General features: G+C 29.1%; 1 protein-coding gene across 1 annotated transcript; it reads left to right on the top strand.

Moving 5' to 3' along the window:
- Window positions 1–12358: 12358 nt before the first annotated feature.
- Window positions 12359–14038, top strand: LOC137825747 (AT-hook motif nuclear-localized protein 15-like). Its single transcript, XM_068631503.1, has one exon. The coding sequence runs from the start codon at window positions 12920–12922 to the stop codon at window positions 13769–13771; it is 852 nt and encodes a 283-aa protein (XP_068487604.1). The 5' UTR covers window positions 12359–12919; the 3' UTR covers window positions 13772–14038.
- The last annotated feature ends 3182 nt before the right edge of the window (window positions 14039–17220 follow it).

Genomic DNA, 17220 nt, shown 5'->3' with positions numbered 1-17220 from the left:
TCTATCACAATACATGGTTGCATGGGTGATGAAAGGGACATGCAGATCTTGAAGAAGAAAAGTCAGTCACTGGAGTTCATAGGTAGTGGCAACAAGGGCTCTATATTATGCTTCAGATGAACTTTTGGATATGGTTTGTTGCTTTTTGGATTTCCATCATATGAAGGATTCACCCAAAAAAATAGAAAAGCCAGTTACAAATTTTCTTGAATCAGGACATGTAGCCCAATCTGAATCACTATAAGATTTTAAATGCATTGAGTTATTGCTATATAAAAATACCAGATCCAAGATTACCTTTAAGGTATTTTAGAATACGAAAAAAAGCTTGATGATGGTTGTTGGTGGGTGTAAAGACAAATCGGCTGAGATTGTGAACACTGAAAGCAATGTCAGGTCTTGTGTTGGTTAGATAAATCAAACGCCCAATAAGTTTGCAATAGGTAGAGGCTTCTTCATCATTGAGTGGAGTTCCTTTCGTGGTGGAAATCCGAGATGTATGTGCCATGGGAGTAGGCATATGGGCACAATCCTGGATGTCCATTTCATGTAGGAGGTCAATGGTGTATTTTCTTTGACTGAGGTGTATCTTAGAGCTATTGCGAGCTACCTCAAAACCCAAGAAGTAGGTGAGATCACCTAGATTCTTGATCTTAAAATGTTGGTCCAACAGGTTGGTGATATGAAGAATCTCAGCTTTGTCATTGCCAGTCAACACATTATGATCCACATAGAAAAGTAATACAGTTGTATTAGAACGAGAATGTTTTAAAAATAAGGAGTGGTTTGTAGTAGAAAGAATGTATTTATTTGAAATTAAGAAGGCTCATAGTTTTGCATATCATTGTCTTCCAGACCTTTGAAGTCTGCCAACACTGTTGGAGTGGGGAATAACAAGACCAAGAGGTGGGTTCATATAAACTTTTTGAATTAAGTCACCGTGTAGGAAAATATTGTTGATGTCAAGTTGAGTGAGGGTCCAATTATTGGCGACAACAAGAGCTAGGAGCAGCTGAAGAGTGGTTAATTTGGCAACAAGGGCAAATGTATTTAGGAAATCGAGGCCTTCTAATTAGGTATAACCTTTTGCTACTAAACGAGCTTTATATCTATCTATGGTCCCATCAAACCTACGTTTGATCTTATAAATCCAGTGACAACCAATGAAAGTTTTGCCAAGGGGTAGAGAGGTCATGATCCATATGTTGTTGGTGGTTAGAGCATCTAGTTCATCTTTCATGGCTTGTTGCCAGCAATTGTTCTTGGAGGCCTCAATGTAATTACGTGGTTCCATGTGAGCTGAAATAGAAGAAATAATGTTTTTAAAGTTGGTTGATAAAGAGTGATATGAAATGAAATTACAAAGAGGATATTTAGTACTTACATTGCTTGTGAGGGGTAACTCAGTGTGAATGTCTTCTAGATGTGCAGGAGGTTGTCATGTGTGTGTGGAGTGTCTCAGGCGTGCATTCAAAACAACTTCAGGAGGATGACGAGCTAGAGTCTCAAGAGGAGAAATATCAAAAGAGAAATCACAACTTGAGTCATAGTTAGGGAGAAGGGGTAGATATAAATCGTTGAGATTTTTTTGGTGATCAATGTTCAGTTTATATGAAAAATGATTTTCATGAAAAACAATGTGTCTTGATACTTCAATAATATGGTTATTGAGATTTAGAAAAAGATAACACTTAGCGTTGGGTTTAAAACCAAGAAAAATACCATGAATAGAACGTGCATAAGTTTCTTTCTATGGGCAATAAGAGTATTGGAGTAACACAAGCATACAAAAACACGTAAACGAGAGAGATTAAAAAAAGCTTTCCATTAAGTTTTTCATAGGATGAAGTGTTGTGTAAAAAGGGAGTGGAAATGCAATAAATGAGGAGGGCAACATGTTGTACAACAAAATCCCAAAATAGAGGGGGTAAGTTAGCTTGAATAGGCAAGGCACGAGTTACATTCAAGATGTGTTGGTGTTTTCTTTCAACTATATCGTTTTGTTCATGAGTTTCAACACAAGTAGTTTGATGAATAATGCCTTTAGATGAGAAAAAATCTTTCATAGAAAAATCAACACCATTATCAATTCTAACAATTTGAACAGTAGTTCGAAATTGGTTTTCAGTATAGGCAATGAATTTAAGAATGTGATTACGAACTTCAAATTTAGTATGCAAGAGAATAACCCAAGTATAGCGAGCGAAGTCATCAACAATAGTCAGAAAATATCTAAAACTGCGCATAGAAATGGTAGAACATGGTCCCCAAATGTCTATGTGAAGTAATTCAAAACTTTTAACAGTGACAGATTTACTTAAAGCAAAAGAAAGCTTCTTCTGTTTTGCACGGTGACAAGTATCACATACATCCAGTTTTTCAGCAAAAATGTAAGGGTGTTTAGTTTTCAAAATATTCAACCTTTCTTCAGAAAGGTGGCCCATTCTATAATGCCACAAGTTCGTGTTTTTAATAGCATAATTGAAAGAAGGAACAACACGAGAAGCAATATTATTTCTAAAACTAGAGGATTCAAAAAATGTATAGACCATATTTAGCATCAACTAAACCGATCCTTTTTGTTTTGATTGTCCTGTATCAAACAATGGGTACCAGAAAAGATTAAACTGCAGTTGAGAGTGAGACTAAGTTTTAAAGCAGATATGAGGTTAAAGGAAAATTGAGGAACATATAAAACATCGGTAAGGTGCAGTTTGTTATTGAAAAAAATGGTTCTAGAAAATCTTAAAAAAACATCATGGCCATTTGTCAGGCTGATTTGAATAGGTTTAATGCTCTTATAAGAAGAATATTCAGATAGAGAGATGCATACATGATCAGTGGCCCATGAGCCTATAAGGCAATATTTCTTAGCACTTAGTAAATTATTTAAAGCGTAAATATTACCATTTGGAGACTATTCAACAACTTAGTGTGGGAAATTCATAGTGAAGGTTCCTACTTGATTCAGTAGTGTTTGGCTGGCAGTGGCTCTATTAGCGTTTTTCCTGAGAATGTAAGTTAGGGTATGATATTGCTGCATAGTGAGGTGACAATCACAATTTTCCTGTTCTTTCTTGGCATGCTAAAAAAAACATCATTAGATATTACAACATTAGTAGCACTGGTTTTATGAAACTTGTATCCAGGGGGCAACCATGCTTCTCGTAACAAGTATCAACAATATGACTTGTCCTATTACAGTGGGTACACAGTTTCTTATTATTGTTACTGCCATATTTATAAACTTTGTTTTCTTGATTAGGAAAACCAATTTTGCGGAAGCAACCATTTTCGGTATGACCATTTTTACCACAAAAAGAGAAAATAGCAAGGATACTTCGATTGGAATTGACATTATTTACACTGGTGGTACAAAAATTGCAAGCTAATTTTGGTGCTCTTGTTGAGCCACAAGAGAAAAAAATATTGGTTGTGGGAGGTATGGGTTCCATAAGGAGAACATGGAATCTTATATTATGATATTGATCATTCAGTCCACGCAAGAACTGCATAGCCTGATCTTCACATTTTCTTTGATTAATAATAGAAAAAATGGAACACGAACATTTGGTTGCACATACACATATAGGATTGGGCCTAAAATTTTCCAATTCATTCCAAACAATTATGAGTTTAGTGAAAGATTCATTAACAGATAAATCCCCTTTTTTTAAAAAAGAAACTTCCAGTTGAAGGTTAGAAATTCTAGACAAATCCCCTTGTGAAAACCTAATTTTCAAATCATTCCATATATCCAAAGCGACGTCCATCTAAATAATACCCTATCTAATAGGAGTGGATACAAAATGAACTAACCACGATGCCACCATATTATTGCATCTCTTTCAAGCAGAGTATGTTGGGTGATTCTCATATGGACAGGGATGCAGAGCTAGGATGAATTCCACCTTATTCTTCACACTCAGGGTTGTCATCACCGACCTACTCCAAAAGTGATAGTTGGTGGAGTCTAGCACCGACGAAACCAATGGCGCGACTGGGTTTCATTAGGGTGTAGGTAGAGGTAGGTAACTTGTTGATTTGGTTGACCAGATGGAACCTATTGCATTGTGCATTCTTCGGCAAAAGGAAGAAACGCAAAATTAATTTAAAAAACACAAGAGATTTAAAAGAAAAAGGATCAAGATTCAGAGTGTGTAGTAGAGCTCTTCAAAAGAAGAGCTCTGATATCATAATACGATAGCCACTTTCAAGAAATTAAACAAGACTAATGCGGTGTTAATGCTGGATGAAGGCAAAGTAATTTATATCAGAGAAGTATGAAGTGACAGAGAAACATAATCGAGAAAGACACAAATTGAAGAAGAAAAATAAAGTCAAAAAATTGTATTACGTTGTATTTGATTACAAGATAAAAGAGGTTTAAAAAGAAACTTTTGCTAAGAGAGTTGGGCCTGAGAAGAGGTACAATAATAAGAACTCAATAGACCCATAAAAAATGTTATTATTAAATAACAGAAACTAATACGGTGTATAACAAAAATTATTATTATTAAATAACATAAACTAATATTTTTATCAGCTGACTTCTCAAGTAACAACAATCATCTGTCATCACATGAAAAAAGTATTATTAAAAAAAATAAAAATAAAAATACAAGAAAATATGGAGGAGTATTAACAAAAACGATATATTGGTAATCTATATCTATTAGAAAGGAACTATAAGAAAAAAAACTAGATGTAAACTTATTATACCAATGGAATTACTCTCTATGAATAAAATTAAGTTAACATGTTTGTCAATACATGTATTTTCTTCCTAAAAAATGTGAAAAACCCTAAACTTAATTTTTCAAGAGTAGTTAAGACAAGTGTTCCACTTGTTATAAAACATAAAAAGAAAATCATTCCAAAATTAAATGCAGTACAAACTAATGTTTTTTATTTAAATTTTGTGAAAAAAGTGAGTGATTTGAAACAATAATTCTTACTAAAAGTAATCCGTCAAGATTTGTAACATAAAGTAGTTGTTAAACACAAAATCAGTTGTCACTTTACATTTTAATAATATGATAATTTGATAGATCATTGAAATGAAATTTAGAGAGATCATGATGTTTTTTTCCATCTGTTAACGTCTATAGTTAATGTGATAATTAGAGACATATATTCAACAATTTAATCCAATACAAAATCGATTTTAGACAGAATGATTGTTTTTCAACTCCATCATGTCTGGTTTGTTATAGGAAAAGTTATGCATTTCATTTCAAAATTATAATTTTTAAATCACGTTATTATCAAATTATTTAAATATTTTATTATTTTAAACTATCGGTACTATATTATATAGATCAAACATTATTCAATAATTATTTAATTGATATAAGAAAATAAATTTAAAACAAAAGCAATTTCATTTCTTGTATACAAAGAGATAACCCTGTCTATGCATGTAATTATAACTAAAAAAAATTACAGAAAATTTCTCAAAACATTACTAGTTTTAGTGTGATTACAATCGTTAAAGTAAAAATAAAAATATCTATCACTTTATACTTATTTGTTTATTTTATATATATAATTATATGTATTTAATAAGAGGTATTCCTATATATATATATATATTTTAATTTTATTCAAGTAAAATAATCTTAACTTCATTTTATTTAATTATTTTATATCTATCCTTACTTAGTTACGAGGCAATAATAATAATAATAAATATTTGAGTTAGAGATTCAAATGAATAAATATTAAATATAATAAAATAATTTTCTAATATGATAAGATTTATTTATCCTAATAATTACTACAAATTAGTTCAAAATATTTTTAATATTAAAATATAAAAATAATATATATATATATATAATTATGAACAGTATATATTTATTTTTCTGTCTCTTACTTATAATATATAATTAAATACAACTTGAAAAGACTTTCATAAGCTAAGCACCTACCTACAATTAATATTGCAAAGAAAGCGCATCAACCAGGATTCAAACCCAAGTCCTTCCAGTAAGGAGGGAAGGGTTAACCACTAGACCAGAAAAGTTCTTTGGTCATATTATCATTTTTATTTTACTTATTATTATTAACATAATTTATACATATTAATATTATATTAACATTATTATTAATATTATTATTATAATTAATATTATATTAACATTATTATTAATATTATTATTATAATTAATATTATATTAACATTATTATTAATATTATTATTATAATTAATATTATATTAACATTATTATTAATATTATTATTAATATTATTATTATAATTAATATTATATTAACATTATTATTAATATTATTATTATAATTAATATTATATTAACATTATTATTAATATTATTATTATAATTAATATTATATTAACATTATTATTAATATTATTATTATAATTAATATTATATTCATATTATTAATATTATTCATATTATTAATATTATTCATATTATTAATATTATTCATATTATTCATATTATTAATATTATTCATATTATTAATATTTATTAATATTATTCATATTATTAATATTATTACTATTATTATTATTAACATTATTATTAATATTATTATAAATATTATTATTAATATTATTAATATTATTATTAATATTAGTATAAATATTATTATTAATATTAGTATAAATATTATTATTAATATTAGTATAAATATTATTATTAATATTATTATTATTATTGTTATTAATATTATTATTAATATTATTATAAATATTATTATTAATATTATTATAAATATTATTATTAATATTATTATAAATATTATTACTAATATTATTATAAATATTATTACTAATATTATTATAAATATTATTACTAATATTATTATAAATATTATTACTAATATTATTATAAATATTATTACTAATATTATTATAAATATTATTATAATGAATAGTTTCCGGTGTCTGATTCTTCAAAATTTGATACTGCAAATGTAACCAAAAAATAAATTATGATGATGTATATATGTGATAAGTTAATGTCACTTCACACACAACTTATTTTTACTTATTGAAATTCATAAAAACAATCTTTAAGAATTGAATAATAATTTCAATTAATGAAGTGCCTTCTAACTTCAATTAAGGAATCAACCTCTAAGACCTAAGTTCAAAGCATATTTAAATATGTATACCAGTTTAGGCTAAACTCACTAAAAAATTTAATTATATCTATTTATTAAGAATTGAGAAAATATAAAATATTTTATTGATGTTTTACAATAAACTTTTGACACTTAAAAAAAATTAAAAAACTCTATTATTTTTATGAGATTTTAGAATAAATATTTAGAATTTAACGAAGGTTTTAAAATAAACCTTTGGAAATTAACGAAGGTTAAAAAAATCTTTGTTATTTTATAGAGGTTTTAAAATAATCCTTTGTAAATTAACAAAGGTTAAAAAAACTTTCGTTATTTTGTGGAGGTTTTAAAATAAACCTTTGGAAATTAACGAAGGTTAAAAAAACCTTCGTTACTTTGCGGAGGTTTTAAAATAAGCCTTTGGAAATTAATAAAGGTTAAAAAAAACCTCTGTTATTTTACGGAGGTTTTAGAATAAACCTTTAGAATTTAGCTAAGGTTAAAAAACCTCCGTTGTTTTGTTGAGATTTTAGAAAAAACCTTCATTAATTAAATCAATTCCTAAAATTATATTAACCTCCACTAAATAACCTCTATTAAAACTTTTTTTCTTGCCATGAATGTAATTAATAAGTGAAGTCACATAAATGATATGTTGTGATCTAACACTAGTTAGATATGACATTATTAACTTGTGTGAGATGCAAGAAGATGCATTCCTGAAATGAAACTATATATGGAACACATTCCAAGTAATAAATAAGGTTTGAGTTTTTTGAGGTATACATATTATATCGGAGGTGTAGTTTGAAAACTTTTTTTTTTCTTCACATTAAACTTTTTATTAAATTTACCCAAATAAGCCCTTCAAAAATGTGATTTATCCAATTATATTTATTCAGTGTTCATATTCAATTGTTATAGCGCTGAACTTTTAATAGTAAACAATATTATCAGATTATTCTTTCCCTTTTCATTTGAAAAAAATAAAAAAATAAAGTCAAAATTTAGCTCATCGGAAAAAATATCTGATTAACATGGGGTGGAGAGACTATTTTACGTTAAGAATCCGACTTTTCAAAAATTGAAGTGGAATTAAATTTATTTTGATAATTTTTTCTAAAATAAGTTTATTTTGAAAAAAATCGTTGTTTGAACAAATTGCTAAAAGAATTTCATCTATATTTTTTTTTTCATGATTATCTAGATTTCGTACCCATGATAACCTTTATATTTATTTTTTAAAAAGTTTATCTAGATGAATCAATTTAATTTTTTATAATTTTAATTAGAACAGAGTATATTATTTTTTATTGTATATACATTTTTTTTTACAAAATATACAGTTAAAAACTAAAAAATAAAAACAACAATTACTTCGTTAAAATTTTAATAGTATAGAAAATTTAATATGTCTATATATAAATACTAATAAAGAAGAAAGAAGAAAAAAAAGGAGTTCATAAAGAAAGAAATAAATATAGAAAGAAGAGGGAGATAATCCAGTAAAGAATGCTTGTAATTACTATTTTAGTTTTTAATATTTATTTTTTAAGATAATTAAATAAAACTTATTTTAATAGTATTACATATTTTTGGAGATGTAATGTTCTAACCATGTATTAGGTAAATTGATTAATGTGATGTAATATAAGAGATTATGAAGTTTAATGATTTTTAATTTTAGATAAATTAAAATGATGTTATTTATAACGTATTTTTGTTATGAATAAAAAAAAGTTGTAGTGAGAAAGATGACTGATGTTTGGTAAGTACCAGAAATTAATGTCAGAAAAGTCTCATATAATGTGGATGGACCCAGATTTCTGACAAGTTCCTCTTCAACCCAACAAGTATTCCTGTTCAAACAAGCACGTGAATTCACAAAATCCATTATAAATCACTGCTCATACACCTTTTTATTACAAGTAACATGTCATCGATGAATGTTTATTACAAAAGATAAATTTAATATTTTTTTAATCTTAAATTGACTATATATTTGTATTGGTATGGCGAGACCGATATTCGGTCACCCTGATCGAGATTAGAAAAACCTGATTGAGATCATGGAAACTTGGTCGAGACGAGGGAAACCACCATGAACGGTCCGGTCGACCGACACATACATTTATTAATGCTCAAACCAAGGTTAATGAAGTTAATATGTCATTAAAGATTAGGTAATACATCCATAAGTGTGATCAATTTCATTAATCAGACCCAATAATATAAGCCTATTAAAATAATATAAATAACATACATTCCAAGAAAAGAGGTACGTAATTTATTACTGTGCACCTACCTGAGTGTCGCCTTCTACAGGTACTCTCATTCGGTATTTACTTGAGACCGAGAGCCAAAAAGGAAACACGAAGGCGAGAAGGTCATCCAAGCACCTAACAACCTACCCGACTAAAGGAGGAAGACGAAGACTTCAATAGTTTTCTAGGTACCATCTTCCTAGTAGAAACAATATAAATATAAATATATAAGCATATTTCACAATAATTAAGTATATTTTATAATAATTGATCGATTATGTATATTAAAATTTTATAATTTCATAACATATATATAAATAAATACAAATCTTATTTTATAAATAATATTATAAGATTGAGTGAAATTTTATTTTCGTATAAATTTTTTAGATCACACTTATTTAGTAATTATTTTATTATTATTATATTATTTTTAATAATAATAATAATAATAATAATAATAATAATAATAATAATAATAATAATAATAATAATAATAATGATGATGAAGAAATTAAAACACACACATAAGATTTTCTTCCCTCTTTATAAGGTATTAAAATCTCATCAAGCAAATAGTATCTTTAATGGCAAAGCCTTTTTACTAATTGAACATATATCTATACTTATCAACGTTAAAGGTTATTTAGTTTAAATTTTCAGCTTGAATTTCTTTTATTGTGGCTTTAAAATACATTATTTTAATATATTAAAAGAAATATAATATATTGGAGTTAATATATTTTAAACATATAACAAAAGGATAATACTAAAAATTCAATTAAAAAATTCAAATCCTACTTTTAAATAACATGTTTATTTTAAGATTCGTAGTTACTTTGTATTTAAACTATATAAAAAGAGATATAGAAGTTATTGTTATAGTCTAACGAAAAGATTTTATAAAAAAATAAAAATAAATTATTGCGATAGTATGAGTAATCTTAAATTTAATTTTTTTCATAATTAAAATAAATATTTAATTAATTACGAAGTATTTAATAATCATTAATCTTAACAGTAAACGAATTACGAAGCAAAATAGAAACAAGTTTAGACCAAACATTAATAATTCAAAAAAGTTGTTATTACGTTAGATCACAATATGAAATTATGGAATATATGAAAATAAATTTTAAATAAAATAATCTAAATATCAAATGAAGGTGCAGGTGAATAAGACCAATTAATATTCAAATTAATAAAAAAAAATAATATTAATATGGACTTTTACCCTCAAATAACAAAGTAAAGACGAATAAAACAATAAAAATCTATTAGAAAATAATTAAATATGTTATTCTCTTATTTATAATAACTAACTCACAATTTTTTTTTATATAATTTTATTAATATTTAATTAATCGATATCTATCTCGATATTGAGTATATATACATACATAAGTTCTAAACTATTTGAAGTGGTTGTTTTAAATAATTTTGATGTTTTCTCTAACAGTGTTTTATATAACTTTTTTTTTATCTGCAAGAAATATAACCTAAGGTCAAACACGTTTTATTTTCGTTTACACCCACAATATTCAAAGGTTATTTAACGTGTTGACCTATTTAAAGAACAAATATTCCACATGATTTATTTTAAGATAGATAACTAGTATTTATTTTATAAATATTATTTTTTAAAGGTATAAAATATTCAACACATTAATAATTAATTGTCCCACGTCACGTAATATTTGACATCCAAAAGTAAGACATAAGATAAAATAAAGTTTCAGTGAGACCAAAATTAAATTTCACTTATTCTATACATACTAAAAATATATTTAAATCACCAAAAAATGTCGTGAATTAGAATGATGGTATCATAACTTTTAGTAGACTGAGATGGTTTTTAATAAAAGTCTGAATATATATTTACTAAAGGTAAGTAAAAACATATAAAAGAAATAAATTTTGAATATTCATTTATTTAAAAAATATTTACTAAGTGAAAATAATTTAATTAAATTGTACTATTTTTGGAAGACGACACGCAATCCCTCCACAGTTCACACTTACTCTAACTCTTTTCAGTCAACCCCCACACGCCCACGAGTTACTCGAGTCTTTCCATTTTCTTCTCATCATCTATTTAAAGTACCAAATATAAAAAATAAAAGATAATTTTCTTTTAGTTTTTTTTTCTTTTCTTTTCTTTTCCTACTCTATTACGCTGTGCTTATTAATCTAACCGTTATAATTGCTAAAACTTAATTAGAGATATTGATTTGTTGTTTAGCAAACTAAATTGAATGGATGAGAATCCGTTATATATAGCATTTTCAAAGAGTTTTGTTAAGGGTTGATACTAGCAAATATATTATTTTAGTTTTGAAGTAGTTAAATATGTTTTTTTTTTAATTTTAAAACTGTAAAATTTATATCGAAATATTTTTTTATTGATAAAATATCTCGTTAAAAACACTACTATTGTAGATGCTACTGTTATCTCACCTTTTCTCAACAGTTTCTTCAATTTTTTTTCCCTTTTCTATTTCTACTGCTGTTTAACTTTTCCTGAACTAAACCCTGCAACTCCGCCACCGTGTAACGGGCTTCCATAATCAATTTGCGGGGTTTAACGGAAATAAAATAGAAAAATAGTTTAGAATTTATCAATAATGAAAAAGTAAGAAAGATAAGTTTGTTTCTTTTTATTGAAAATATGTTTATAAAGTAAAAGAATATAACCAACTAAATAATTCTATAAAATAATATTTTTTTAAAATTTAGAATAGTTTTTAATTACTATAAGATATTTCTGGTAATTTATTTATTAACTTTCATTTAGGTACTTATTTGAATAAATACATATATATGGCTTAGTTATATTAATGATTTTCTTGTTATAATAAGTGAATTTGATTTCCTATTTTGTTAATGAGCCGAGTTTTCTATTAAATTGTGTAATTTTATTTTATTTAATAATTTATCATTTATTATGACTGAAAACGGTTAATATATAATAATTATTATAGAATAATATTGTTTAGATAGAATTATAGTGTGACTAAGGAGTGTTCTTTTGGAAACATAAGATTGGTTTGGTTACTGTGAGGGAGTTGAAGCCATCGTTGTTGAAATTGAAATCAGATATAAGCAGAAGTTGGTGTGATCCTGTTGGTTTAGTTGGCAGAGGAGAAGCAGGTAGAAAACTTTGAACCGCTTCCCCGGGAGACAGAAAAGGAAACTTTTGCAGAAAATCGCAAACCAATTCAGGGAAAGTCATCACAAAACGCTTCAAATCTCACCCTTATCTACTTAATATCTATCGTCCGTTTCCCTTTGGACTTTCAACTTTGAACTTTGAACCAACTCAAAGCATTTACTCAAACACCTAGCTAGCTAGCTACCTATCACCACCACAACTCAGATTGCATCATTCTAAACGCTTCCTAGGGAACTTTCTCTTCTGTCATATTACGTGGATGTGAGTTGGAACTCGTATATACTTCCTCACTGCTAAACCAAAACCAAAACCAAATCTTTTGTGTTTGGGCACACATAGATCTGAATACTGTCTCGTAGTTTTGCTCATAGTGGGAAGGAAGATTCTAGATGGCCAACCGTTGGTGGACCGGGAACGTGGCGGTGAGACCCAATGAGCCCAACTCACCGCTTCAGCCGAGAGACCTAGAAAACGGCGACAACGCTAACAACGCCACTCCGACCAACAGCGGCAACAGTAACACCAACGTCAACGCTGGGGAGGATGACGACAACCCCGCAAACAACAACGACGGCGACGAGCAGAACCTTAGCAGCGGGCGACGGCCGAGGGGCAGGCCGCCGGGGTCCAAGAACAAGCCAAAGCCGCCGGTGGTGATAACGAAGGAGAGCCCTAACGCGCTGCGCAGCCACATCCTCGAAATCAGCGGCGGAAGCGACGTGGCGGAGTGCATTGCCACCTTCGCCACGCGCCGCCACCGCGGCGTGTCTGTGCTCAGCGGCAACGGCGTCGTCACCAACGTCACGCTGCGCCAGCCCGCCGCGCCCGGCGGCGTCATCACGCTGCAGGGAAGGTTCGAGATTCTCTCCCTCTCCGGCGCGTTTCTGCCGGCGCCTTCACCGCCGGAGGCCACCGGGATAACCGTGTACCTCGCCGGCGGGCAGGGGCAGGTCGTCGGCGGAAGCGTGGTGGGCCCCCTGATCGCCTCGGGACCTGTGATGGTGGTGGCTGCCACCTTCGCTAATGCTACCTACGAGAGGCTGCCCCTGGAGGAGGAACAAGGCGAAGAGGACATGCAAGAGGTGAATGAAGGTGGTGGGGGTGGAACACCACCACCTTCTCAGGGTGATCAACAGCCACAAGTTCCAATGCCGGTGTATAATTTGGTACCCAACAGTGGTGACGTGTTCTGGGGTCCTCCACCTCAACCTCGCCCTCCTCCTCCACCTTCTAATTATTGAAATGAAACCCTTGTTTACTTTTCACCGTTCATCTTGCTGACTTATATATATGCGCAGTGTGATCCGAAGCTTTCTTTGTTCAAGCCAGGTTAGGATAAGCGTTTTAATAATCGATCTGTTTCATTTTCTTTTACTTTCTACCCTAAACGTGTTCCTCTGTCTTTGTTGTTGTTGTTGTCTCTTTTGTTCAATCTACCTATTTAATTTGGTTCTGGAAGAGTTTATTTGGATGACTATTCAATGAATGATAGACAATTTTTGTTGTTACTACCGGCTTAGTTGGGTTGGGTTGGTTTGTATTGCACTTCAGCATCGTACTCTAGTATTGAATTTTTGAAAGATGTGTACGGAGAATACGTGTTAATATGTGCTGGACCCAGGTCTGTTCTTGTTTTCTCTCAGGTATAATCGCTATCGTACTTCCCATGTCCTCTCTGTCTTGCTGTAATCGGGCATTTTGTACTACAAGGGAAGCCTTGTTACTTTTTCTTTTCTTTTCTATCATTTTTCCACTGGGACGGGACAGATTTTAGTTAGTGAATAAAGTTTAGGTTTTTAGAGGGGTTGGTGAATAACTGAAACTGAAACCACGAAATGTTGCTGTATCTTAGGTCTAGTATCTGTAAGAATTGAGATTTGCGATTTGATTTAGTTGTTCTTAAGCGAGTGGATGTTCAGAAGTAGAAGTTCCATCTTTTACTTTATACATTACCTCCCATGTGGGGTTGGGGCATTTTGGGGTGTGAGAACTTTTTTCTATGAAATGTTGTGTTTGCCACCTTGAATGACCATAGGGAAATAGGGCAAGGGGGGGGGGGGTGGTATGTTAGCTTATGATTGAAGTTCATGAGAAGGTGAAAGTATTTGGAAATACCACATTCTGGATACAATTTGTTGCTTCTTATATCATTACTTGTTTGCATAAGTTTGGACTAATCTAGCAGTAGGCAAAAATAGAAGAAAAAGCCTAATGTAGGCAGAATGGAGGAGAACAGAATAAGTGTGTCTGCTATATCTTTTGTTAGTCATTAGATTGAGGGTGGTGAAATGAAGGGACTCTCCACTATTTTTTTTTCGATAGTTCCTCTTCATTTCCTTTAGGCCAACGTAGAGAGAGCCAAAGCTTAAGTCAACAAAAGTCATTTTTTAGACGCTCTAAACCCCTCTTCTTTGTATTGGAAAATGTTGGAACCGGGAGGGAAATTTTCGTATGATTTAGTTGCTGCTATGCATTTTACAACAGTATGGTCGAAAACTTATCTATATAATTGTAGAGCTTTTAGACAAGTCTCTCTTATTACATAACATGGTAATAATTTTACACCTAAAGTAAAATATATATTTTGTCTGTTAAGAGATCAAAATGAGAAGAATTCTGTGTTATAGAAGGATTAAAAAGTGTTTTAAACATAATTATCACTATCAAATTTTCTCGTAGTGGTTTGAAATTTGTCTACTAGCTTTAGAATGGAGCAGCCTTGTAGTTTATGACAGTAGTTGGGAAAAGGGAGAAGAAAGAAGAAAAAACAAAAGTGTTTCTACACCCCTCCTGTGGTCTTGAGATTAGTGAGAATCTAATAATTCAGGTGACTATTTAAGCCTGTCTAATGACGTAACCTGTAATCACGTGCATGTGTGTTGTGTGCATGTAAGGTAGATGTTCTTCCATAGAACCTATGAATATTACAATACTCAAACCATTTTAGGTTTGTGTGTGAACAATTAATATTGGAGATATATACTCCTTTGACAATGAAATGTTGCTTGATTTAGGAATTAGGACGATGAAAGATTTATTTTGCTACATAAAGGCATTTGTAACTTTCATTTCTACAATTGGAGCTTTTTTGTCTCCACCAAAAGTTGACACGAATTCCTACAAGTGAAACTAGGTAACTTATTTCATTACCATAAAGAGAAGACCAGAAAAAGTATGTTTCTGTTAAGAATTTGTATTTGATTGTAAGCCAATTTTGTACTCTTTTTAACACCGGCGATGAACTTTTTGTGTTGGTAATTATGGAGATGAAGATTTTAGTAAATGAGCACTGACGAGGATTAGTTTGTTAATGATGGAATGAACATGTATTTTGTTTACCCAAGTAGGTGTGCAAGGACTTCTTCAACGATGCAAATGTTTTGTTTTTGAAAATTTAATGATGCACCCGCAAAACTCGCATAAAGTCACTTTTGATGGTACGAAAGGTCAAAAGTAATTGCAGTTCATTTATGGTAAAATTAATTAGAGTCGTAACATCGATCGATGAGTTATGGCAGGTTTCGAACGTCAAAATTTGAAAACATCAAGATAGCTTGTAATACTAAGAGCACACTGTCTTAAAATTTAAGTTCTAATAATTGAAACATGATAATTTAAGATTTAAATCTTATAAAAAAACTCTAATTGAAATAGGAGAGGATATAAGGAAGATCTTAACTTTAATTAGTATGATACTTTAAGAAATAATTAAACTTTTAATAGTTGTAAAATTTAATACAAATAAATTATAAAATGTGGATCTTATAAACCAAATGACATTTGAATGGGATTTATCACTAGACAAGTTTTAAAAAAGAAAGTACTTTTACCCCTTATATAAAATAGTTTTCAGGCTTCTTTGTTTACCGAGTGGTAAATTTGTATGTTACTTACCTGGTCATATTTCCGTCCTAGACTCCACCATTCTTTCCATAATGCTTTGTTTGGTATTCAAAAATGGATATGAGGGAGTGGAAAAGAAGACAAAAAAAAAAAAGGTAGAAGATGAGTTATCTGGATCAAGGACATGAAGGATTGGAAAAGAAGAAAAAAAAATTATAAAAATGAGATTATTTGGATTAAGAAACTATAAAATAACTTTAGAATATAAAAGATATAATTATAATTAAATATTTTATTATTAAAATAAAAAATGTATATAAATAAAAAAATTCGTTATTCAGTTTTTATTTTTATATAACCATCATTTTTTTTACAAAATTATCATTTTTTTTATTTTTCTACCTTCTCTTTTTGTGCTTTGTTTGGATTAGGAAGATAATTTGAGAAAATATATTTGAGAAGAAAATGTGAAAAAAGAGATTGTTTGGATTAAGAGGAATAGGATGGAAAGTGAAGAGAAAGTTTATGAAAATTTGTGAATGATGTGATAGAAAATTATATTTTTTATTATTTATAATTATTTTAATTATCTTATTATTATTGTTATCTTATAAATTTATTATTAATATTTTTATTTGTTTTATATAATATTATTTATATTATATAAATATAAAATAATATATATTTAATATAATAAGTATAAACATATATCTAATAAAAAATATAATATATTTAATAAATTTTTAAAAATATAAATTAAAGTTAAAATATATTCTAAATTAAAACAAAAATTATTATAAAACCTTAATAAATAAAAAAGTAATATTTTAAAATAAAAGCATATTAA

The sequence above is a fragment of the Phaseolus vulgaris genome, chromosome 8 (genome assembly GCF_000499845.2).
Source record: "Phaseolus vulgaris cultivar G19833 chromosome 8, P. vulgaris v2.0, whole genome shotgun sequence".
NCBI lineage: Eukaryota > Viridiplantae > Streptophyta > Magnoliopsida > Fabales > Fabaceae > Phaseolus > Phaseolus vulgaris.
Note: the sequence above shows the minus strand (reverse complement) of the source record. Positions and strands in the feature narration are given on the sequence as shown.

Excerpts from the sequence above, each read along its gene's own strand:
- LOC137825747 (XM_068631503.1), top strand. The coding sequence starts at position 12,920 with ATGGCCAACCGTTGGTGGACCGGGAACGTGGCGGTGAGACCCAATGAG.